A 24744-nucleotide genomic window follows, 5' to 3' on the forward strand; every position below is an offset into this window, starting at 1 on the left:
TTGTATAATTGGGATGCGGATGGTGCTGTGGTCTAAATCACTGAGCCTAGGACTTGCCGATCAGAAGGTTGGCGGTTTGAATCCCCTCCCATTGCTTGGTCCCTGCTCCTGCAGTTCAAAAGCATGTCAAAGTGCGAGTAGATAAATAGGTACCGCTCTGGCAGGAAGGTAAACGGCATTTCCGTGCGCTGCTCTGGTTCGCCAGAAGCGGCTTAGTCCTGCTGGCCACATGATCCGGAAGCTGTACGCCGGCTCCCTCGGCCAATAAAGCGAGATGAGCGCCGCAACCCCAGAGTCGGCCACGACTGGACCTAATGGTCAGGGGTCCCTTTACCTTTACCTTATTGAATTAATATATAAATCTTAGATTTCTAAACAATTTCACTATATATAAGATAAGATCTATATCAGTCAAAGAACATTTATTGTAAGATTACTTTCTATTTTCTATTTTCCTTTTTACATATGCTTTTTCTGTTTATTTTTTCTGTATGTTTTTTGCTAATAGTAATAAAAAAAAGAATAGGGTTGTCCTTGGAGATCAGGGAGCGTCTCGCCTCCCTTCTCCCAATTTGGAGAAGACAGCTTCCAATCCCTTCAGATCCCAAGCAGTTTACCCCCCAAAGTGGTGTCCCGTCAGGACTTGGGGCCCCACGGAGATCAGGTCAAAGGAGGGAACTAGTGGGATGACCAGCCAGGTTGCCTCCATAGTAATAGGTCACCGAGAGCTTAGCTGCGGTCCCTGCATTGCAGGGGTTGGACTAGATGACCCCTGGGGCTCCCTCTGCGATTCTGTGAGCTGTGGTGCAAAGGTTTCCAGGTAGAACAGAAGCACCTTGAAGATTAGCCCACATTTCAGATTTCTCCGTTTTCCATCTGATACCCGTCGCAGAATTTGAACAGTTTGGACTAGATTTGGTCCAGCTTTCGGGGAACGTGGGTGAGCTCAGAAGATGTCAAATGCCCAGGAGTGTGGTGGAGTCTCCTTCTTTGGAGGTCTTTAAGCAGAGGCTTGACAACCATATGTCAGGAGTGCTCTGATGGTGTTTCCTGCTTGGCAGGGGGTTGGACTCGATGGCCCTTGTGGTCTCTTCCAACTCCAATGATCCAATGATTCTATGATTCTATGATCAAATGCCGCTCACTGCCTGTCAGCTGTCAGTCAAAAGCAATAATCCCAAACGCCACCTAGTGTTAAATAACAGTGTGTCCATTGCACACATATTTGGCAAATACCGTATTTTTCGCTCCATAAGACACACCTGGCCATAAGACGCACCTAGTTTTTAGAGGAGGAAAACAAGAAAAAAAATATTCTAAAAGAAACAGTGGATGTATGATTTTTGTGGCTCATGCTGTGGCCAAAGACATGTGATCTGATGGTGAATTTGGGATGACCCAGTGCAAAAATCCTGAGGATCCATTTGGATTCATGCTTTGTAACCACGTTTTTGTGCCATTGCGGTCCCATGCAACAGCGGGTGCGTGATTTTTTTGGTGCAGGCTGCAGCCATTGACATGCTATGTGATCTGATGGTGAATTCGGGGTGACCCAGTGCAAAAATTCTGAGGATCCATGGGCTTTTACCTCCCCGCTCCCAGGCAGCCACCGCTAGCATCCCTTATCTCTCTCCCGATCCCACCAATCAGCTGTTTCCTTTCAACACTCCCTTCCCTCTTGTTTGCCTTAGTCTCTTTTCCTTAGCTGTAGCAGTTTTTTTGCTCCTCCTTTTCTTCTAATTTCTCTCCTTATTGCTTTAGTCTTCCTGTTTTCCCCCTTTGCAAGTTTGCTGTCTTTACCTCCCCCTTCCCAGGCAGCCTCCTTTATCTCTAGCATCCCTTATCTCTCTCCCTGATGGGCAAACGATCAGCGGCTTTGTTTCAACACCCACTTCCCTCTTTAAAAAAAAAGAAAAGCACAATCTGCTTTTTGCCCCTGGGCAATTCGGCTCCAGCGACCACGCATTCACTCCATAAGACGCACAGACATTTCCCCTTACTTTTCAGGAAGAAAAAAGTGCATCTTATGGAGCGAAAAATACGGTATTTAGCAAACGAAATCAATGAAGCATCTGAGAGAGGAGGCCTTGTGGTATTGGGCAGATAGATTGGCTCTCCCAGGAGGCAGCAATGATCCCCAACTGGGATGGCTATAAAACAGGATTAGGCCCATTCACGGAGGGGAGGGCTGTCAGTGGCTCCTGGCCAGAATGGCTCTGCTCTGACCTCTGAGGTCAGAGGCAGCAGTGCTTCTGAATGCCAGTTGTGGGAAACCGCCAGAGGGGAGAGTGTGGCTCTTGTGCTCGGATCCTGTTTGCGGGTTTTCCGTCATGGGCATCTGGTTGGCCCCTAGGTGACCCAGCAGCCTCTTCTCAAGCGCATGTCTGGGAACGAGGGCTGGCTAGCTGGCTGGCAGGCTCACCCGCCTCTGCTGCCGTCAGAGAGGCTTCCTTCCCCGGCACGAAAACAAGGCTAGCTGCCATGGGGCTGTTTTCCTGCTTGCCTCTCCTGGGGCATAATTAACTGTGCCAGGCTGCTCTGGGCACTGGGGAGCTGCCTGCCTGCAGCTGTACACAAGCCTCAGCCGCGGGCGCAGGCTGGCAGGGGAGCCGGAACAGGGAAACTCTCTTTCTGCTCCTGCAGTGTGAGAGGAGGGCTGAAGAAGCTGATCAGGCCAAAGGGCTCTCATCTAGCCCAGCACCCTGGGAAATCTGTATGCAAGATTTGAGAATAATAATAATAATAATAATAATAATAATAATAATAATTTATTTATATCCCGCCCTCCCCAGCCGAAGGCGGGCTCAGGGCGGCTAACAACAGTAAAGTAATACAGCATTCTAAAATCAATTCGTTATAAAATCAGTTGATATCAAATCAATGGCAACCATTGGGCTGGAGTTCTGTGAGGATTACCAAAGGAGGGGGTCAGGCTGTGCCCTGGCCAAAGGCCTGGTGGAACAGCTCTGTCTTGCAGGCCCTGCGGAAAGATGTCAAGTCCCACAGGGCCCTGGTCTCTTGTGACAGAGCGTTCCACCAGATCGGGGCCACAGCTGAAAAAGCCCTGGCTCTAGTTGAGGCCAGCCTAACCTCTCTGTGGCCTGGGACCTCCAAGATGTTTTTGTTTGAAGACTGTAAGGTCCTCCGTGGGACATACCAGGAGAGGCGGTCCCGTAGGTACGCGGGTCCTGGGCCGTATAGGGCTTTAAATTTTAAAACCAGCACCTTAAACCTGATCCTCTCATCCACCGGGAGCAAGACTCTCCCCTCCTCCCATCTCCAGCATTCAGAAGCATTGCTCAGTCCGACTGTGGAAGCAGAGATGTCTAGGAGCCATCAATAACCTCTCTCCTCCTCCCTGAATTTGTACAACCCTTCTTTGAAGCCACCCAAGTTGGTGGCAGACCTTTGCTCCGGTGGGAGGGAGTTCCACAGGTCAACTGTGCACGTGGTTTGTGCCCTGAGCGACACCTCATTGGTACTTTGGGATGAAAGGCAGCCTGGGGGTGGGGGCAGAGATAAGGCGTGGGCCACCTGGTCCGTGGATCGTGGCCATCACGGCTGGGCTGGGCCTCCCCAGCAGGAGGAAGCGATGTTTCTGAATGTCAGTTGCTGGAAACGACAGGGGTGTGTGTGTGAGAGAGTTACTCTTGTTCTCGAATCCTGCTTCCTGGCTTCCCATAACGGGCGCCTGGCTTGCCGCTGTGGGAACAGGATGCTGGACCTGATGGGCCTGATCCGGCAGGGTTTTTCTTGTGTTCTTATGGCACCTCCAGGGCCAGGGGCAGTCTATCTTGATCCCTGGCCACTATGATGACTGGATGGGCTGGTCAAGCAGCAAGCTCTTCTCCTATGTCCCAGCCAGAGGGTGTGACCTGGCCAGGTGGACTCACCCTCTTTCCTCCTTCCTAAAAATGGCAGCCAGGGATTTGCGCCTAATAGGAAGTGGCGCCTAATGGGAAGTGGCCCACAACCAGCTTCTGCCGCCTGCAAGCCTGCACCCGGGGCCTGAGAGGCTGGCTGCCTTTCCCCCTGGCTCTCCTGGAACCTTTTAAGACCCGCCTGGCAAGAGGACAGGGATCCGGTTACCATAGTTCTTGAAGATTGACGAGGTGAAGTGGCCACATGCGAGGTGAGGCGATCTCGTAAGCAAACTGGTCCCAAAGGCTTTGTATACTAACCTTGGCCCAGTAGCAAGTCAGCAGCCAGCGCAGATCTCTGAGCGCAGGTGTTACAGGCTGACGAGACCTCGCTGCTGTCAGCAATCAGGTTGCAGCATTCCACACTCGCTGCAATGAGGTGTGAGGACAGCCCTACCCAGAGAAGAAAGGAAAGAACCTCAGGCAGAGGCCTCATTCAGAAGACGCTGTGTGCCTCTTCTGGTGAAGCTGGATCCTGACTCCCATGATACATTTGACGAAGGGGAGAGATGAGAGTCCAGGAAAGTTGATGCCGCAATAAATTGCACTGTCCCAGGAGAGACAGCTTTGTTGTTCTTCCTGCCAAAGACTCAAAGACAACGTTTCTGCAAACGTAAAGGATGCGTTTCTGCAGGCAAAGTGCTGCCCCCTGGAGCAGAGATCCCTGCCCAGCAAGCACCTTGCCAGAGGAGAACGGATTCAACAAAAGGCTCCTGCGACTCCAGGGTCCTCAGAGGAGGCTGCCTGCTCTGTCTCTGCGTGATTCACTCTTCTGGGCTGGCCTTCCTGGCCTGGCCCACCCAGGCTGCGCTTGACGCAGGTGATTCTGCTGTTTCCCTGGAGAGGGTGAAACTGGCTCATTCGGCCAATCACTCCCCATGCAGAGGCACAGCCCAGTTATCTGAAGAAGCCACGTCCAGGTTGGGGGTGCACACAGAGACGCAACAGGGTGATGGTGAACTCCTCTGAGAGAAATTCTCAATGTAGTCTTTTTGTTGGGGTGCAAGCTGGATGGACACACAGCTTCACTGTAAATTCCAAATCAAAAGAAGCAAAAATTCAACCCTGGCTTGAGTCATTCATTCATTCATTCATTCCAGGATCTACCCAATCCCGTCTTTTACAAGTGTTGCAAGGCAGCTAAGAATAAGGAATTAAAACCAGCTCACAGCACGATAATAGACATAAGGGAAGTAGGAGCAAGGTAGCGCCCTGGGAGGAGGGAACTGGCAGCCATGAATACAATTCTCTAGTTTAAAAGTCGGGCGGGATGAACCTCATTAAAAGGAAACATTAGAAAAGATTTACCATGGGGGGGGCAGCCCCCGCCATTCTGCACGCTTAAACTGTGGGTCACAATGGAGTCACCAGCAAGAGCATCAATAAAGAGAGGGGCCCAGAGCAAAGCTGAGGGATATAAATGAGGAAACCATTAAAAATGGCCAGCAAAGCTTTGCAAACTCTTCCCCCATCCCAAAGGCAGTGGAAGGAGCAGGGCTGACTGGGGTGGGTGGTCTGCGAGGGACTTGTGGGGGCTTCTGGGATGTTTCTGCTCTGCCCCTGGCCCTAATCCTGCACTTGCAGCAGCAGCAGCAACAGCAGCTTGTTCTGTGGAAATCAAACAGGGAACATTTCTCCACCTTTCCATGCCCTGCTTATTTCAGGCTGCCAGCCAAGTCAGGCCGGTAAAGAACCATAAAATTGTAGAGTTGGATGGGACCCCTGAGGGTCATCTAGTCCAACCCCCGGCAATGCCGAGATCACAACCAAAGCATTCCTGGCAGATGGCTACCCAACCTCTGCTTAAAAGCCTCCAGCATCCCCTTCTGAAACAGCAGCTCTGCAGAGACGACTCTTAATCTCAGGGACATGGGTTTGAGCCCCACTTCGGGCAAAAGATCCCTGCATTGCAGTGCGTTGGACTAATAATAATAATAATAATAATAATAGTGGTGGTAGCATTTATACCCCACCCTCCCCGGCCAAGGCCAGATGATCCTTGGGTCCCTTCCCGCTGTATACCGGAAGGAGCGTCTCCACCCCCATCGTTCTACCCGGACACTGAGGTCCAGCACCGAGGGCCTTCTGGCGGTTCCCTCACTGTGAGAAGCCAAGTTACAGGGAACCAGGCAGAGTGCCTTCTTGGTGGTGGCACCCGCCCTGTGGAACGCCCTCCCACCAGATGTCAAAGAGAAAAATAACCACCAAACTTTTAGAAGACATCTGAAGGCAGCCCTCTTTAGGGAAGCTTTTAATGTTTAATAGGTTATTGTATTTTAGTGTTTTGTTGGAAGCCGCCCAGAGTGGCTGGGGAAACCCAACCAGATGGGCGGGATATAAATAATAAAAAAAATTATTACTGTTGTTGTTGTTGTTGTTTCCCTCTCCAGTGACTGGGCAATTGCACTGGGGAAACCGGCTGGTGGGACTCAGTGCAAGTGGGCCTGAGGTTCCTTGTCTGGCCACTGGAGGGCAGCAGAGGCGTCCTCTTTCGCTTGTCCTGCTACGGACTTTAGGGTGAGATTCCAACCAACCCTTAGGAAGAACTTTCTGCTGATGAGAGCTGCTTGACCCTTCGAAGGTGGTGGACGCTCCTTCCTTGGAGGTTTTTAAGCAGAGGTTGGATCCTGGAGCTGAGATTCCTGCATTGCAGGGGGCTGGACTAGGTGACCCTTGGGGTATGCCATGATTCTATGATGGCAGGAAGATTTTTCTTGGCTTGCAAACAGTATCCCTGAAGGAATGTCTCCACCTCCATCATCCATCCCTGACACTGAGGTCCAGCTCCGAGGGCCTTCTGGCGGTTCCCTCCCTGCGAGAAGTGAGGTTACAGGGAACCAGGCAGAGGGCCTTCTCGGTGGTGGCGCCCACCCTTCAGATGTCAAGGAAATAAACAACTATCTGACTTTTAGAAATAAATAAAAAAATTGTCCAGTAGCACCTTAGAGACTAACTAAGTTTGTCCTGGGTATAAGCTTTCGTGTGTATGCACACTTCACCCAGAACAAGCTTAGTTGGTCTCTAAGGTGCTACTGGACAATTTTTTAAATTTATTTCGACTGCGTCAGACCAACACGGCTACCTACCTGAATCTAGAATCATGACTTTTAGAAGACATCTGAAGGCAGCCCTGTTTAGGGAAGTTTTTAATGTTTGAAGTTTTATTTTGTTTTTAATGTTCTCTTGAAAGCCACCCAGAGCGGCTGGGAAAACCCAGCCAGATGAGAGCATAAATTATTATTATTATTATTATTATTATTATTATTATTATTATTATTATTTTCCCCAAGCAGAGCCAGGTGTTCAAGACAGAGGTCGAGGCAAGGCCCTGGAGCAGAAGGAGCCCAAATCGCTCTCCCTCTGTATCGATTCCGCTGCCTCCCTTTGGCCAGTGACCCCTGAACCCCGAAATCTAGTTGGACGCGGTTCTGCTGAACTGGTGAATGGTCTCCTGGTGCCCTTGCTCTTGGGGGGACGGCAGAGCACACCAGCCTTAGGCAGGGAGGCGAAATCTCACCTTCCCAGCCACCAGACCCCTCAGGAAAGAGGAGTGTCTCTAGGGCTTCCCTGTGAGCATCAGTTCCACTCCAAAAGCGGCTTTTAGCACCAGGGCTCACCCCAAGAAGGAAAGAAAAGGAACGGCCTCTGAGGATGCACAGAGTGCATTGGTGTCAGTGCTGAGTACACGCAGCCAGGGTTCACACATTGAAAGTTGTGGCTGCATTAAGAAGCAGGGCCTCCCCTTGCAGGATCAAGCCCCTTTGACAAGGGGTGCTGAGCCCAGGAGCGGCTGGCCTGAGGACCAGGCACGCAATCTGCCTGCCTCGACTTCTCCCTCGAACTCGGGACTCTCCTCGGGGGACATAAATGAAACTCCTGTTTGCAAGCCAAGAAAAACCTTGTGCTTTGGACCTGACCAGCTTTTCCTGGCTGGAAAAAAGCATGATGGCAGTTTGGTAGGGGAAGGTCAGGGCAGCCCAGGAAGCTTCTCCCAAAAAGAACCATCGTGGTTTGCAAGAGTTTGAAATGGAAATTAAATGCAAACCACACGGGCAGAATTTGCTCGCCGGATGGATTTCACTTCCTCTGATATTTTCCTACGGATGGAAAGGAGTCAGGGGAATTGCTGGCTTGAGTCACGGGTTCGAGATCCGAGTCCCAAGGTTTTTCTCTGTCCCCCGTGGTTTCCTCTGCTCCTTGCTTTGCAGTCAGACTCAGGGTGGTTTCCTTGACCACAGGAGCAGAGCTGCCTTCTGCTACCAGGCCATCGTGTTTGGCTGCAGTGAGTGCAGGATGCTGCAGCAAAAGTGCTGACAGGGTGAGGCCTTGCCAGCACAGAACACCTGGGCTGCTCAGATGGGCTGCCAATTTGCTACCCCAGATGTGCCCACGCGGCCGCTAGAATCGGTGGAACTGGCATTGCTACAGGTGACCCATAATCCCCCGTCCGACTCAGTCGCCTCCCCTTTGGAACTCCTCGCCTATTGAGATCAAGCATCGTTCGCCTTTTGGCACCTGCTGAAAACACTCTTGTTTAGACAAGCCCACCCAGATGTTTAGAAACTCAATGTGTGGTTTAATCTAAAGGTAAAGGGACCCCTGACCATTAGGTCCAGTCGCGGCTGACTCTGGGGTTGCAGCGCTCATCTCGCTTTACTGGCCGAGGGAGCCGGCGTACAGCTTCTGGGTCATGTGGCCAGCAGGACTAAGCCGCTTCTGGCGAACCAGAGCAGCGCACGGAAACGGCGTTTACCTTCCCGCCGGAGCAGTACCTATTTATCTACTTGCATTTTGTGCTTTTGAACTGCTAGGTTGGCAGGAGCAGGGACCGAGCAACGGGAGCTCACCCTGTCGCAGGGATTCGAACCGCCGACCTTCTGATTGGCAAGTCCTAGGCTCTGTGGTTTAACCCACAGCACCACCCGCGTCCGTGGTTTAATCTACTTCTAGCCTATTATTAGTTCCACTTTTGAAAGTTTTAAAATAACTGCTGTTAACTTTTCGTACGGATACTTTTATTATCGTTTTTGGAAGCCGCTCGAGTCCCCGCCTCCCCCCCCGGCTCCACCTTAAAGACGAGAGGTGTATAATTTTATGGGATGAGTAATAAATTGATCCATCCAGCTCAGTAGAGCCTACTCTGACTGGCAGTGAATTTTCCAAGCAGGGAATTTCCCCCAGCCCTGCCCGGAGATCCCCTGCCGCTGGGTGTTGCACCTGGGGACCTTCTGCATGCAGGACAGGTGTCCTCTCCCTGAGCCATGGCCCGGATCCTGCTTGTGGGTCTCCAGAATGGGCATCTGCTTGGCGACTTTGAGAACAGGATGTTGCACAAGAGGGGCCACTGGCAGGGTCCAGCCCAGGACTCTTCTGACGTCCGTAAATGAAGTTAAAGGGATTCTTGAATGGCGGCAAGTTCTGGAATCATGTGAGGAAGGAATTTAGCTGCAGAGGAAGCCAGTCTGGAATAATTCAGCACCTCGTGGTCAATTAGGCCAATTAACTGCGCGGAGATCCTGGCCTCTCCGCAAGCGCATGACTTGAGCGCAGGAAAGCATAATAATAATCACAAGAACCCTCATGGAACCATGAAATTGTAGAGTCAAAGGGACCCCCAAGGGTCATCCAGCCCAACCCTGGATTTAGTGGGAAGCTCCTTTCTTGGAACTTGAAGCCATGGGTTCGAGTCCTACCCTCCGCAGCAGGAGAGAACAAGTTTGCTCCGTCCTCCACCCGATGTTAGGTGATGGCTACCGTGTCGCTTGGGACGCAGGTGGCGCTGTGGGTTAAACCACAGAGCCTAGGACTTGCCGATCAGAAGGTCGGCAGTTCAAATCCCCATGAGGGGGTGAGCTCCCGTTGCTCGGTCCCAGCTCCTGCCCACCTAGCACTTTGAAAGCACGTCAAAGTGCAAGTAGATAAATAGGTACCACTCTGGCGGGAAAGTAAACTGCGTTTCCATGCACTGCTCTGGTTCACCAGAAGCGGCTTAGTCCTGCTGGCCACATGACCCAGAAGCTGTACGCCGGCCAGTAAAGCCAGATGAGCACCCAGAGTCGGTCACAACTGGACCTAATGGTCAGGGGTCCCTTTACCTTTACCATGTCGCTTCTCAATACTATTAAAGAGACTCTCCCGGCAGTTGTCATGGCTTCTGGGGAATGAAGGTCAACCCTATTATCAGATTGGGCGGGGGGGGGGGACAGCCATGCAAATCCATTGCAGCAAAACAACAAAGAGTATTTCCAGCACCCGAAACCCTTTTATCACGGCTGAAGATACAGCTCACTTCATCAAGCTGTCCACAAAGCGGGGAGGAGCGATCAATTGCCCCAAAATGCAAATTGTAGCACTGCCTAACAACAGTATGTGTGGTTTTTTTTTAATTTAAAACTTGATTATTGATTTATTTGATCCTTAAGATTTACATCCTACTTGTTTTTAAAAAGGCCCAACAACCTCAAAGTGCTTTTCCAAATGAATAAAGCAATAAAATTATCAGCAGAAGGGTTTTTTTAAAAATATAAAAACCCAACTATTTAAAACATTCCAAAGATTAAAATACGCAAGGCTGAGTCCTAGGATATGGTTACCAGATTTTTTTCAAGGAATCCGGGGACACTTTCTTTTTCTCTTTCCTTTTTTTCCTGAATTCCATGCTTTATTGTTTTAGAAAAGGGTTGTCCAAAGTTGTTGACCTATTTTTTTTTGGGGGGGGGAAATCCCCAAAGTTGTGGAGCGCACACCTCAACACAAGGCAGGCGGAGAAGCCCATCTACAAACACACAAATGCAAATTTTAAAAAAAGGTGGCGGGTTGTGTGTGGAGAGAGATTGAATAGAGGCGCTTGCTGGTCTTGGGAAAACACGCATTAAAACACACACACAAGGCATGCTAAGTTGTGGGTGAACATATCAGACGACACAGCGATTCTTCAAACAGCTCTTGTTTATTCACCGGCCAGAACAGAACTGAACTGAGGAGCTCAGTCAGCCTGCTTATATAGAGCTCCACTACAACGCAACAGTAACCATTTTCTGTAACTATCCAATCACTGAAAGTCACTTTCGATCCCTTATTTGCATATGTGGACTATCTACAGTATCCCCCTGCTGGCCCAGGGTGAGAACTTCAGTACATAACAAGGCAGCCGAGTGGCTCAGAGCCCGTTGGAGCGCCACAGGCTCTTCTGCTGTGGGTTCGGGGTGAGCGTTGATCAAGGAAGTGAGCCAGAACGAAGCTCTCTGGCTTGCGCCTCGGGTTAAATAGCCCCAACACCAGCCAGCGGATTGGCTGGCTGGAACTTTGATGTGGCCGGGACCTCCAGTGCTACTCACTGCCATGGCGCCCACCATGTTCCCCACCGGAAGTCCCCAGGCATAAATCCGGGGACAGATTTTGTCCGGGGACAGATTGGTGAATCTGGGAACTGTCCCCAGAAACCGGGGACGTCTGGTAACCCTATCCTAGGCTCCTGGGTTTGAGTCCCACATTGGACGAAAGACTCCTGGCTTGGACTAGATCAGGGGTAGGCAACCTAAGGCCCGGGGCCGGATCCAGCCCAATCGCCTTCTCAATCCGGCCCGCGGATGGTCCAGGAATCAGCGTGTTTTTACATGAGTAGAATGTGTCCTTATATTTAAAATGCATCTCTGGGTTATTTGTGGGGCATAGGAATTTGTTCTCTCTTTCCCCCCAAAAAATATAGTCCGGCCCCCCACAAGGTCTGAGGGACAGTGGACCGGCCCCCTGCTGAAAAAGTCTGCTGACCCCTGGACTAGATGATCCTCATGGTCCCATCCAGCTCCCCAATCCTAGGATTCACTGGGGAGCTGCCTGCCCATTGACCCCAGTTAAAACCAGCGTCGCTCCGACCTGGGTTCTCAGACCCTGAAGTCCTTTGCTGGTTGCCCACATTTGGATGCCAAAGAGCTTTCCTTTGCTTGTCAGCCTGTCTGCTTTGGCCCAAAGAGCGGCGCCTGCCTGACCCAAAACCTGTGCTTCCTCTTTGGGGGAGCACAACTGTGGCCGGAGGATGGATGGGGGTTCCTTCTGAGGCCTCCTGGGGCACCAGGAAGCAGGAACCCCCTGCCTTCTTCCTTCCTTCCTCCTTCTGCTTCCTTCCTTCCTTCTTTCCTTCCTTCCTTCCTTCCTTTTCCTTCCATCCTTCTCCTTTTCCTCTTTCTCTCCTTCCTTTTCCTTCCTTCCTTTCCATCTTCATTCCTTCTCCCCCCTCCCTCCCTTCTCCTTCTTTACTTTTCCTCCCTCCCCATCCTCCTTACTTCTTCCTTCTCCTCCCTTCTTTTTCCACCCCCCTTTTCTTTCCTTCCCATCCTCCTTCCATCTCCTCCTTCCTTCCTTCTCTCCTCCTTCCTTTTCCCTTTCCTTTTCCTTTCTCCTTCCTTTTCCTTCCATCCTTCTTCCTTTTCCTCTTACTCTCCTTCCTTTTCCTCCCTCCCCGCCCTCCTTCCTTCTCCTTCTCCTTCCCTCCCTCCTTCGCCGGAGGGAGGAGCCGCCCTCCCGGGCTCTCCGCGCCCCGCGCTCCGCCCTCCTCCTCCTCCTCTTCCTCTCGGGCGCCGCTTGGTGGCTCCGGCGCAGAGAGCGCGGGGCGGGCGCCGAGCGCAGCCAACGGCGGACCGAGGAAGCCGCCCGCCCGCCCGCCCGCCCGCCGGACGACGACGACTACGAGGGGGAAGCGGCGGCGGCGGCGGCGGAGGCGAGCCCGGCCCGGCGGCGGCGGCGCCATGGGCGAAGGCGAGCCGCTCAGGTAGGCGCGCCGGGCCGCGGCAGGAGGAGCGCACGGCCGGGCAGGAGGCGAGGCAGGAAGCGGGCCGGGCCGGGGCGGCTGCTGCTGGTGGTGGCATCGGCGGCCCCTGGGCGCCCCGGGTGCCCGAGCACCCACCCAGTTCCCCGGGCAGGCTCCGTGCGCCAGGCAGGGCCAGCCCCGCCGCCTGGCCCCGCGGCTCCTTGGCTGGACAGGCGGCCCCGGAGCATGTGCAGAGCGCTGACGGCCTCTCTCCTCTCTCCCTTCCTCCGCAGCATGGCCGACTACCTGATCAGCGGCGGCACCGGCTACGTCCCCGAGGACGGCCTGACGGCGCAGCAGCTCTTCGCCATCGCCGACGGACTCACCTACAAGTAAGGGGGGGCAAGGGGGCGGGACCTCCCCCCACGTGGCTCCCAGCTGGGTCCCTCTGCACGCACCCTGCCTGGGGGCCCCCCGGAAGATGGCACCCAAGGAAAAGGGGCCCCGGCCAGGAAGGGCGTCTCCGCATCACCTGCCCAAGCGCCAGGGGCGGATGGAGAGGGCTGGCAGCGCCCCATGGCAAGGAGCCCCTTCCCTGCATGGATGGCGGGGGTCCTCCTCCTGCCCCACACCTTCCGCTGCATCCCTCTCCCTGCCCCCCAGCCGTCAACCCCACCCTAGTGCCCAACCTGAACCTCTGGATCAGAATCTCTGGCCAGGCCCTGCAAAGAGCAGATGGCGCAGGGCAGAAATCTCCTTCTCATTTCCCTCTCTGAAATGTGGCAGCCACCTGGGGGACCCCTTGGTTGGCTCTGCTGAACAGTTCGGCCTGTGGACCTCTGCAATTGCCAACAGGGCCTGCCTTGCTTTTCCTGCACGGAAATCTGTGAAATGGGCTGCTGGCCACTCTCTGCGCTTGCAGGAGACCCCGCTGTTTGTTCGGATTTGGGTGCAGGGACGTTAGGCAGCGTTGGCCATTCAATGCAATTTCATTCCAGTTTGTGGGAAGGTTACTTGGAGTTGCGTCCACGCAAGCGTCATCCCTCCCTGCCTTTCCAAAGTTGTTGTTTTTTCTTATCGCTTTCCTTTTTTTGCAAAAAGAGTGAATCTTCGGGGGAAGCAGGTTTGTTGCGCAAAACCTCCTAGTCAACTCTTAATTGAGGAACCTGGTGACAGCCTTTGCTGAGCCTTTGGGGTTGGCGGGTGGGTGGGTAGAGGGCAAAAATATTCCGAATGGGCCGCCTCTACCACCTCCTCTTCCTGGGTCTGGCTGGGTGCATCTTCCCCCTCCATCACGGTCCGGGTCTTGGAGTGAATTTGCAGGGAAAGGGTTTCTCCTATCCAAATTTCGGGTTACAACCTCCAGAGCCCGAAACTGACAGGCCTGGGCTGTCTGAACCACTGTATTCTCCCAGGCGAACCTGCCGGGCTCTGAGATCTTCGGGGGGGGGGGGGGGGCTTCTCTCAGTCCCAGCACCCTCACAATCCCGCTGGGTGGGGATGCAGGAGAGGGCCTTCTCGGTGGTGGCTTCTCCCAGGAAACTTTGGAATTTTCCAGCAGGTCTTTGGGAACTGACTGCGTTTTGTTTTGTTTGGAAATAAAAGTGTTTCGGATAGTCCTGCGCTGTTTTCGCCATCTGCGTTTTAAACAGATCTGTGGTTTTAATTCTGCATTTCATTGCATTTTAAATCGTTCACCTTCGACGTGCCTTTAGCTTTTTGGGTTGTAAGCTGTGCTGCTTAAAGTTGCAGTAGCTGCTTTGAGTCCTGGCCTGGGTGGGGAAAGGCGATCTATTAATAAGAATTTCAGCTTTCAGCTTTGAGTCTGCGTTTTGGGTTCAGTGGCAGGGAAAGAAAGATTCTGGTGCCCTTAACACTGTATCCAGCCTGGCTTTCAGGAGCCTCAGTTTTGCTCCAATCCAGCCGCCTCCCAGGCCCCAAACGCTCTGTTGCTGCCTGTCATTTTCTGTCACTCAGATAGTGGAGGCTGCATTTCTGCCAGCGATGGGCTCGCAACCAAGAATGGACTTTCCCTTTCCCCTAGGATACTCATTTCGTTTTATTTTAAGAAAAGCAAGTTGTGCCAGTGTTCATGACCACATCCTGCGGCTGTGAGTTCCAAGTAATCCTCAAGAAGGAGGGGGCTCTTGGGGGCTCCCAGCCGGGATGGCTCTGCATCCCAGTTGGTGGAAATCTCAGCCGCGGAGAGATGCTCTGGCGCTGGGATCCTGCTTGCATCTGGTCGGCCACTGCGAGAACAGGATGCTGGACTCAGTGGGCCTCTGGCCTGATCCAGCAGCCTCTCCCTAAGTTCCTGCCCTTCTTATCTGAAGAGTAGTAGCTTCAGCAGGTATCTCCCAAGCGTTGCGTTTATGGGGAGAAAATAAATAATAATGCATACTCTGTAGATTAATAGAATTGAAGGGTTGGGAGGGACCCCAAGGATCATAGAATCATAGAGTTGGAAGAGACCACAAGGGTCATCGGGTCCAACCCCCTGCCAAGCAGGAAACACCATCAGAGCACTCCTGACATATGGTTGTCAAGCCTCTGCTTAAAGACCTCCAAAGAAGGAGACTCCACCACACTCCTTGGCAGCAAATTCCACTGTCGAACAGCTCTTACTGTCAGGAAGTTCTTCCTAATGTTTAGGTGGAATCTTCTTTCTTGTATTGCTCCGTGTCCATTGCTCCGTGTCCGCTTCTCTGGAGCAGCAGAAAACAACCTCTCTCTCTCAGTGTTTCCTAAACTTGGGTCTTTTCCAGAGGTTGTTGGACTACAGCTCTCAGCATCCCCAGCGAACAGAACCAGGGAATTGTAGTCTAAAAGCACCTGGCGACCCAAGTTCAGTCTTTGTTGTTGTTGAGTCATTTAGTCGTGTCTGCCTCTTGGTGACCCCCTGGACCAGAGCACGCCAGGCCCTCCTGTCTTCCACTGCCTCCTGCAGTTTGGTCAAACTCAAGTTGGTAGCTTCGAGAACACTGTCCCACCATCTCGTCCTCTGTCGTCCCCTTCTCCTTGGGCCCTCCATCTTTCCCAACATCAGGGTCTGTTCCAGGGAGTCTTCTCTTCTCATGAGGTGGCCAAAGTCTTGGAGCCTCAGCTTCAGGATCTGTCCTTCCAGTTCGCAGTCAGGGCTGATTTCCTTCAGAATGGAGAGGTTGGATCTTCTTGCAGTCCACGGGACTCTCCAGAGTCTCCTCCAGCACCAGAATTCAAAAGCATCCATTCTTCGGCGATCAGCCTTCTTTATGGTCCAGCTCTCACTTCCATACATCACTACTGGGAAAACCAGAGCTTTTACTATACGGACCTTTGTTGGCAAGGTGGTGTCTCCAGGCATTTGTCTGTTACCTGCAGTCTTGTCATTATCAGCGCCACACTCTAACCTACAGAACTATCCTAGAACCCCGTTGGTTCTCCTTTTCCTTGAGAACATAAGAAGTGTCCCATAGCTGTATGAGGTCAATAAGGGCCTACGTAGTCTAGCATCTAATAATAATAATAATAATAATAATAATAATAAAAATTGTAATAATAATAGTATCCTGCCCATCTGACTGGGTTGCCCCAGCCACTCTGGGCAATCATCAATATATATAAAAACACAATAAAATACCAGCCATTTAAAACTTCCCAATACAGGGCTGTCTTCAGATGTTTAAGTTGTGTAGTTGTTCATTTCCATGACATCTGATGGGAGGGTGTTCCACAGGGCAGGTGCCACTACTGAGAAGGCCCTCTGCCTGGTTCCCTGTAACTTCACTTCTCGCAGGGAGGGAACTGCCAGAAGGCCCTCGGAGCTGGACCTCAGTGTCTGGGCAGAACGATGGGGGTGGAGATGCTCCTTCAGGGATACAGGGCAGAAGCAGCAGCCAACCCGAATCCCCCCCTAGAAAACCCACAAGCAGGCCGTGATGGATAGTGTGACTTCTTAGTGAGCCGTTGCATAAAATCCTGCTGCCTCCATGCTTTGCTGTGCATCTTCTCGATCCTGAGGGACCAGAGAGGGAGGCGAGAGCTCAGCCGTCATGACCAGAAGCTTTTGGAATGGTCCGATCCAAGCTGGGACCGAATCTCGTGGTTTAGCTCTTCTGTGTGCACTCCTATAAATTGCATTCTTGCTCTGGCACAGTTGAGAGTTCCCCTGCCTAACCCCGCCCACCAATACATAAAAGCCCAACAGTTTAAGCTTCTTCTCATATGATGGAAGATGATCCATTAATCAGATTACCACGGTCATCCTCCCCCACCGGGCGTTGCTTCCACATTTATTATTTTTAAAAAATAAAACGATGTCTTTTGTTGAGGCTCGAAAGTATTGTGCTGGGTTTGTGGTTCCCCCTCCCTTCCCTTCTTCTGAATTTGCAGTGAAAAGGCCACACACAGAGAATGCATGTCAGCAAAACTTAGATATTCTCCTTGGGAGGTTGTTAGTCAGGATAGGAGCAGGGGGCGCCCAGCAACCGTCTCCCAATATTGGGACCCTGCCCCTCGTATTTGGAGGTAGACTGCAGCTGATTGTGGAGGCTCCGTTTCGCTTCCATGGCCGCTTGCCGTGGATAGCTCTCGTCTCCCAATATTGCTACCCTGCAGCTGATTGTGGAGGCTCCGTTTCACTCTCTCTCTCCTCCGACCCTTTGAATTTCATCTTCACCCCCTTTTAAAAACAACCCATGCCCCGTGGCCATCGCCGCGCTTTGCAGCAAGAAATGCCTTGAGATTTCCTGTGCTCTTTCCGCCGGATGAGGCTCATGGGCCGGAGGTCAAGGAGGAAGCTTCCTGAGTCAAAAGGGAAGGCGAGGCTCTGGGTACGTGTTCTGCACCCTGGTCACATTCTCCCCTTGTACAGAATCACCGTCGTACTTCTGAGAAATCCTGTCAAACAGCTCATAACCGCCCGAAAAATATTCTATAAGTTCAGTTGGAATCTCCTTTCTTGCAACTCGAATCCATTGGTTCCACTCCTACCCTCCAGAGCAGGAGAAAACAAGCTTGCTCCATCTTCCATGTGGCAGCCCTTCAGATATTGGAAGACGGCTCTCAGATCTCCTCTCGGTCTCCTCTTTTGCTGGCTAAGCACCCCCACCTCCTTCAACCACTCCTCATCAGGCCCTTCATCATCTTGCAGACACTGATCTCTCTTTGATGTATTGACGTATTTATCAGCTCCATCTGGTACGCAGGATGAGACCCTCCCTGCCCACAGACTGCCTTGCCAGAGTGGTGCATGCTCTAGTTATTTCTCGCTTGGACTACTGCCATGCGCTCTATGTGGGGCTTCATTTTAAGGTGATCCAGAAACTGCAACTATTCCAGAATGCAGCAGTTAGACTGGTGACGGCTGCCAAGACCACATAACACCGGTCTTGAAAGACCTACATTGGCTCCCAGTACGTTTCCGAGCACAATTCAAAGTGTTGGTGCTGACCTTTAAAGCCCTAAATGGCCTCGGCCCAGTAGACCTGAAGAAGCGTCTCCACCCCCATCTTTCATTCTGGTCACTGAGATCCAGTGTCAAGGGCCTTCTGGTGGTTCCCTCCCCGCGAAAATCCAAGTTACAGCGAACCAGGCAGAGGGCCTTCTCAGTGGTGGCACCCGCCCTGTGGAACGTCCTCCCACCAGATGTCAAAGGGAACAACTACCAGACTTTTAGAAGGCATCTGAAGGCAGCCCTGTTTCAGGAAGCATTTAATGTTTAATAGGTTATTGTATTTTAGTGTTCTGTTGGAAGCCGCCCAGAGTGGCTGGGGAAACCCAGCCAGATGGGCGGGATATAAATTATTATTATTATTATTATTATTATTATTATTATTATTATTATTATTAATACTCCTCGTTCAGCCAGTTTGAAGCGATCCTTCTGGAACTCCTGAGCTCCCAGGTGCAAGTTTACCCACCTTACTGTTCACCCAAGATCACTTAAGGAACTAGTTTAAAAGTGGCGGGCCCTGGAAGACCCCAGCCCTGGCTCCCCTCTGCTGCAAGAATGGGCTGAGCACCTTTGAGTTCCTGGTTTTTCTTTCCTATAGCCAGAGGCTCCCCTATAAGGAGGGCCCCTCCTCATCCCCTGGGATAGAATAGAATCATAGAATCCTAGAGTTGGAAGAGACCACAAGGGCCATCGAGTCCAACCCCCTGCCAAGCAGGAAACACCACCAGAGCACTCCTGACATATGGTTGTCAAGCCTCTGCTTAAAGACCTCCAAAGAAGGAGACTCCACCACACTCCTTGGCAGCAAATTCCACTGTCGAACAGCTCTTACTGTCAGGAAGTTCTTCCTAATGTTTAGGTGGAATCTTCTTTCTTGTAGTTTGGATCCATTGCTCCGTGTCCGCTTCTCTGGAGCAGCAGAAAACAACCTTTCTCCCTCCTCTAGGTGACATCCTTTTATATATTTGAACATGGCTATCATATCACCCCTTAACCTCCTCCTCTCCAGGCTAAACATGCCCAGCTCCCTTAGCCGTTCCTCATAAGGCATCGTTTCCAGGCCTTTGACCATTTTGGTTGCCCTCCTCTGGACACGTTCCAGTTTGTCAGTGTCCTTCTTGAACTTAGATAATTTAGAGGTTTTTGGAAAACAGGAGGCTCTAATCCCCAGGATGCTTCCTGAGGAGTAAGCGCTGCTTAACTGGACGCAGCTTGCTTCTGAGTAAACACACTTTGGGTTGTGCTGCAAGGTCATGATCCTGTGCACACTTAGCTGGAAGTACAGCGGGACTTAATGTCCAAGTAATCGGACTCAGGAGGAGCGGCTACTGGCATACAATTTTTATACCAGATTATCTCCCATCTCTCCATGGTTGCTGATGCTCAGGACACGGCGAAGGAAGGTTTCCTGCTGCAAAAGCCCTGCTGGTTTTTTGGCCCAGGCTTGTTCTTCCGTATGTTCAGTTATTCGGATTTTCACAATGCTGCCTACAAAGTTGCCAGAGAGAGGCGGTGGGTTCGTGGGTCTGTAATTCCCTCCTAATTCCTCCATTTAAAAACGGGCCTCCTTCCAGCCCCTCAGGAGGGAAATTGATTTTTAGCAACAAGCCGCCCCTTTTTATTAGAAGATCAGCGTTTTCACATTTCTGTTAGAGCTGGGCGTCTTCCATCTGGACCCGGCGACTTGTCCTTCGCTTGTCACTTGGCCCTAGACCTTCGTCTCTTGTCATTCCTGCTTGACTTAATTCTTCAGATGCCCCTCTTTAAAAAATAAAAAATAACCACCACGACACACCTCAAAACTGGTTTGGGCACAGATGCCTGTCCAGAATCTTCTGCAGTGAAGACCAACGCAAATAATTCCTTCCCCTTTTCTGCCGTCTCCCTCTGCTCCCTTTGGCAGCCCTTTTCACACTTCTGTTTTCTGATGTATTTAAAAATAATGTATGAATGTTGGTCTTCATTCTTCTGGTAACTCCTTCCCCCAATCCTCCCTCTTAATTTGAATTTGTTTTGCCAGAGTTTGTGTTCCTTCCTTCTCTCCTCATTTCGGGCACGACTGCCATCGTTTCAGTCATTGGTGCCCATCCGGGTTCTATAAACTCATTTGCAGTCACTTAGAGAAGGCTCTGAAATATTGGCCCTGAGGCTTGAATGTGTTTTGTACGGGGTAGTTTTATTTGACGTTTTAATGTGTTCGTAAGCAGCTCTGAGGTTTTTTCTTTGAAAGATGAAGTGCTCTAGAAATGGAAATAAAAATAATAATAGTAGTAGTAGTAAAAATAGTAAATCTCACTATGGGGGAAAATGGTGCATAGACGTTCCATTGTGGTGACCGTAACCTTGGTTTAAGTTGCCATTTGGCAATTACCGCATTTTTTGCTCTATAAAACTCACTTTTTCCCTCCTAAAAAGTAAGGGGGAATGTGTGTGCGTCTTATGGAGCGAATGCAGGCTGCGCAGCTATCCCAGAAGCCAGAACAGCAAGAGGGATTGCTGCTTTCGCTGCGCAGCGATCCCTCTTGCTGTTCTGCCTTCTGAGATTCAGAATATTTTTTTCCTTGTTTTCCTCCTCCAAAAACTAGGTGCGTCTTGTGGTCTGGTGTGTCTTATAGAGCGAAAAATACGGTAGTTTATATATCTGAGTTTCTTTTTCCCCCTTTCCTTTTTTGAGTTTTATTTATTTATTAACGTTCTAATGTTACATCGGTAAACATTATCATATTACATCACAAGGCTTATTATAAAACAATTTTCAGCAAATATACAATGTTTATATACCTAAAGAAAAGAAACAAGGAGAAAAAACTATTCCAAAATCATATAGGTACCAACACTTTGGACTTCCTGTCTATCCCGTCGTATATTGCTTTTTTACAAATGAATGTACTCTTCTTATTGTATATTTCTTTACATTTTATCTAATACATTCCTATATCAATATGTACCCTTGGTCTTATTTCTCAACTCAGGCTCTCTCCAACGTCCATCGAATGCTGAGTTTCTCGCACTGGCAGAGAGGCGCTTTGGAGATTCCTGTCCATGGAGAGGTTTCCCAGCTTTCCGGCCCTTTATTTCTGAACAGCACCCTTTTCCCATTTTGCGGGCACACTGTGGCTTGGGGAAAGTGTGCCTTGTCTGAATTTGACGGGGTGTCAGATTGTTCCGGGTCCTTGTAGTGGAGAACTTTCTTCCTGCCCTCAAGCTGTGGGACCGGGTGCAGTGGAAGCCAAACCACAGAAATTTAAGGAGACCAGGTGCCCTCAAGGGGAGAGGAAGGGAAGGAGGAATGGAAAGATACTTCTGGTTATCTTTGCAGAGAATAGCGCCGCCTTTTCCTTGAAGCCAAGGATGGGAGGAGGGATGCAGCCTGTGGCTTTGGGGAGAGCATCTCCCATATCTCATGTTTCCCCCCAAACTGTGCAAATCTGGTGGGCGTGGAACGAGGAGCAGTGAATGAGTAAGCGCGTGGTTTAAGAAAACGTTGTCATCCTTTGACGCTAATAATTGAAAAAACGGCTTTTCATCTTGGCAGATCCCCCACCGCTGCCAGAAAAAGGATCTCTCTTGGATTTCTGCCACTGCCGTTCACGTCCACCTTGAATTCGTGGGCTGGTCTCCCACCTCCGGTTCTACACCCAATTCAAATGCCACCCCTTGTGCCTTCCTCCATCCTCTGAGAAGATTCAGGACAAAGAAAGAAAGTCCATCATCCTCATCCTTATCATAAAATAATAATAATTTCTTATTTATAACCTGACCCATCTGACTAGGTTTCCCCAGCCACTTTGGGCAGCTTCCAACGAAATATTAAAAACACAAGAAAACATTAGACATTTAAAACTTCACTAGAGAGGGCCGCCTTCAGATGTCTTCTAAAAGTCAGATAGTTGTTTATTTCCTTGACATCTGATGAGGGGGTGTTCCACAGGGTGGGCGCCACCACCGAGAAGGCCCTCTGTCTGGTTCCCTGTAGCTTTGCTTCTCGCAGGGAGGGAACCGCCAGAAGGCCCTCGGTGCTGGACCTCAGTGTCCGGGTAGAACGATAGGGGTGGAGACGCTCCTTCAGGGATACTGGACCGAGGCCGTTTAGGGCTTTAAAGGCACCAACACTTTGAATTGTTCTCGGAAACGTACTGGGAGCCAGTGTAGGTCTTTCAAGACCGGCGTCATGTGGTCTCGGCGGCCGCCCCCAGTCACCAGTGTAGCTGCCGCATTCTGGATTAGTTGTAGTTTCCGGGTCACCTTCAAAGGTAGCCCCACGTAGAGCGCATTGCAGTAGTCCAAGCGGGAGATAACCAGAGCATGCACCACTCTGGCGAGACAGTCTGCAGGCAGGTGGGGTCTCATCCTGCGTACCAGATGGAGCTGGTAGACAGCTGCCCTGGACACAGAATTGACCTGCACCTCCATGGACACCTGGGAGTCCAGAATGACCCCCGGGCTGTGCACCTGGTCCTTCAGGGGCACAGTTACCCCATTCAGGACCAGGGAGTCCCCCACCCCTGCCCGCCCCCTGTCCCCCCAAACCATCATTCCTTTAATGCTTGATGGTTCTCCACCCACCTTCCCTCTGTATTTTTGTCTGAAGCTGCCCAGAGTGGCTGGGGCATCGCAGTCAGATGGGCGGGCTATAAGAAATACATTATTATTAATAATATAGTGGACGCTCGGGTTGCGAATGTGATCCGTGTGGGAGGCACGTTTGCAACCCACAGTGCCGCATCTGCTGACGCGCGGGTTGCGATTTGGTGCTTCTGCGCATGCGCAAAGCGCGATTTAAAAGAGGAATGGACAAATTCACGGCAGAGGAGAGGCCTCTCGACGGCTCGCTTTTCCTCCACGGTCAGAGGAAGCCGTGCTTCTGAATCTTCTCTCCGCCCTCCACAAACGATTGCGCACGAAGCAGCTGTCAATTGATCTGTATTGATCAGAGGAAGGACATAGACAGAATCCTGCCCCCTTTGGGCCTGGGTCCTCTTCAGGGCCACTGCAGCTGTCGGTGCCAAAGAGTCGTGAATTCTGGAGGTGCTGAGTTGTGGCGCTGGCTGCAGGGTCCCCAAGACCACCCGGCGCACGGCTGAGGGACCCCAGCGGGCCTCATTCTGCTGCATTCGGAGACGGTCTTGTCCGGGTTTGGCCCAGAGTGTCCCGATTGGCAGCTGTTCGATGTTCGCTCCGGGGTCAACTCACGGGACTGTGCCATTGTATGCCTTCCTTAGAGTGGGGTCACTGCAAGAGGCCTACTGTTTATGGTACATAAAATATGCAGGACACCCCAGTTTTAACGGGGAGCTGGGCAGGGCAAGTGGCAAAGAGCAACAGACACTTTGTGGACCTTTCAGGGTACAAAGTGTTTGCTGGATTAGGTCCCTTTCTGTTTCCTGGTAAGAGAGCTTGTCTCATGCGAAGGTCTGACTACAGCAAGTCTTTTAGCAGCCCCCCCCCCCCACTTTTTAATTTTTCTTTTTATTCCTGTGAAGCATTTTGCTCGGTTTTTGGAGAAGCCTCATCTCTTCCCCCCTTTAATGTTTATGCAAAGGCGTGTGCCAGTTTGGATGCATTCCAAATGCAATTAATTTTTTCCTTTTTTGCTCCTGCCTGGGAGTGGCTGAGCTCCCTCCGGATGGCTGACCGAGGTTTTTTTGATGGGTCTTGCGGTTGCAAATATCCATTATGCATGTGGGCTGACAGTTCCGGATGGGAATCGCAAAGGGATTCTCTGCACGGAGGCCGAGAGCGGAGCTGCTGCGTAAGGGATCTCTGATCCCTCCATTGCTACCGGATCCCCTTCCCAGTCCAGGGGGGTGTTTGGCCTTTGCTCTGCTTCCCCTCGAGCGAGCGGGCAGCGTGGTGTGCTCTTCCTGCTTCGAAATGTGTTATCATTCATAGAAGTGAAGGGCTGGAAGGGACCTCCAGGGGCCATGTAGTCTAACCCTCCAATGCAGGAATCGCAGCTAAAGATTCCCTAACAAATTGCCATCCAGCCTCCAAGGAAGGAGAGTCCTCCACCTCCCAAGGAAGTCTGTTCGAACGGCTCTTACCATCAGAAAGTTCTTCCTGATGTTGAGTCGGAATCTCCTCTCCTGCAACATGAAGCCATGGGTTCGAGTCCTGCCCTCCGGAGCAGGAGAAAACAAGCTTGTTCCCTCTTCCCTGTGACAACCCTTGAGATATTTGAAGATGGCTCTCAGATCTCCTCTCAGTCTCTTCTACAGATTAACATACCCAGCTCCTTCGACCATTCCTCATCTGGCTTGGTTTCCAGACCCTTGATCATCTTGGTCGCCCTCCTCTGCACACCTTCCGGCTTGTCAACATCCAACTCCTCGAAAGATTCCATTTGTCTCCGAAAATTTTTACACATCACTTGGGAAGACAGGCGAACTAATACCAGTGTACTGGATGAAGCAAAGATGACCAGTGTGGAAGCAATGATTCTTCAACATCAGCTTCGTTGGACTGGTCATGTTGTGCGGATGCCTAATGATCGTCTTCCAAAGCAACTCCTCTATTCCGAACTTAAAAATGGAAAGCGTAATGCTGGTGGTCAACAAAAGAGGTTTAAAGACTGTCTCAAGGCAAATCTTAAAAAATGTAGTATAAACACCAACAATTGGGAAACACTGGCCTGCGAGCGCTCC

At 51.2% G+C, this 24744-nt stretch overlaps 1 protein-coding gene across 5 annotated transcripts in view; it reads left to right on the forward strand.

Moving 5' to 3' along the window:
• The window catches only part of IMPDH1 (inosine monophosphate dehydrogenase 1), a 63165-nt gene that overhangs the window by 5945 nt on the left and 32476 nt on the right, over window positions 1-24744 (forward strand). For 2 of the 5 annotated variants that reach the window (XM_083402161.1, XM_083402165.1), the window contains exon 2: window positions 12960-13058. In XM_083402161.1, the coding sequence (XP_083258287.1) occupies window positions 12960-13058 (99 nt within the window). Of the gene's footprint in view, window positions 1-12519; window positions 12688-12959; window positions 13059-24744 lie in introns of those variants that run through there. The other 3 variants (XM_083402164.1, XM_083402163.1, XM_083402162.1) reach the window with 3 other exon arrangements.

The sequence above is a fragment of the Podarcis tiliguerta genome (assembly GCF_965153285.1).
Source record: "Podarcis tiliguerta genome assembly, chromosome: 10".
Taxonomy (NCBI): domain Eukaryota; kingdom Metazoa; phylum Chordata; class Lepidosauria; order Squamata; family Lacertidae; genus Podarcis; species Podarcis tiliguerta.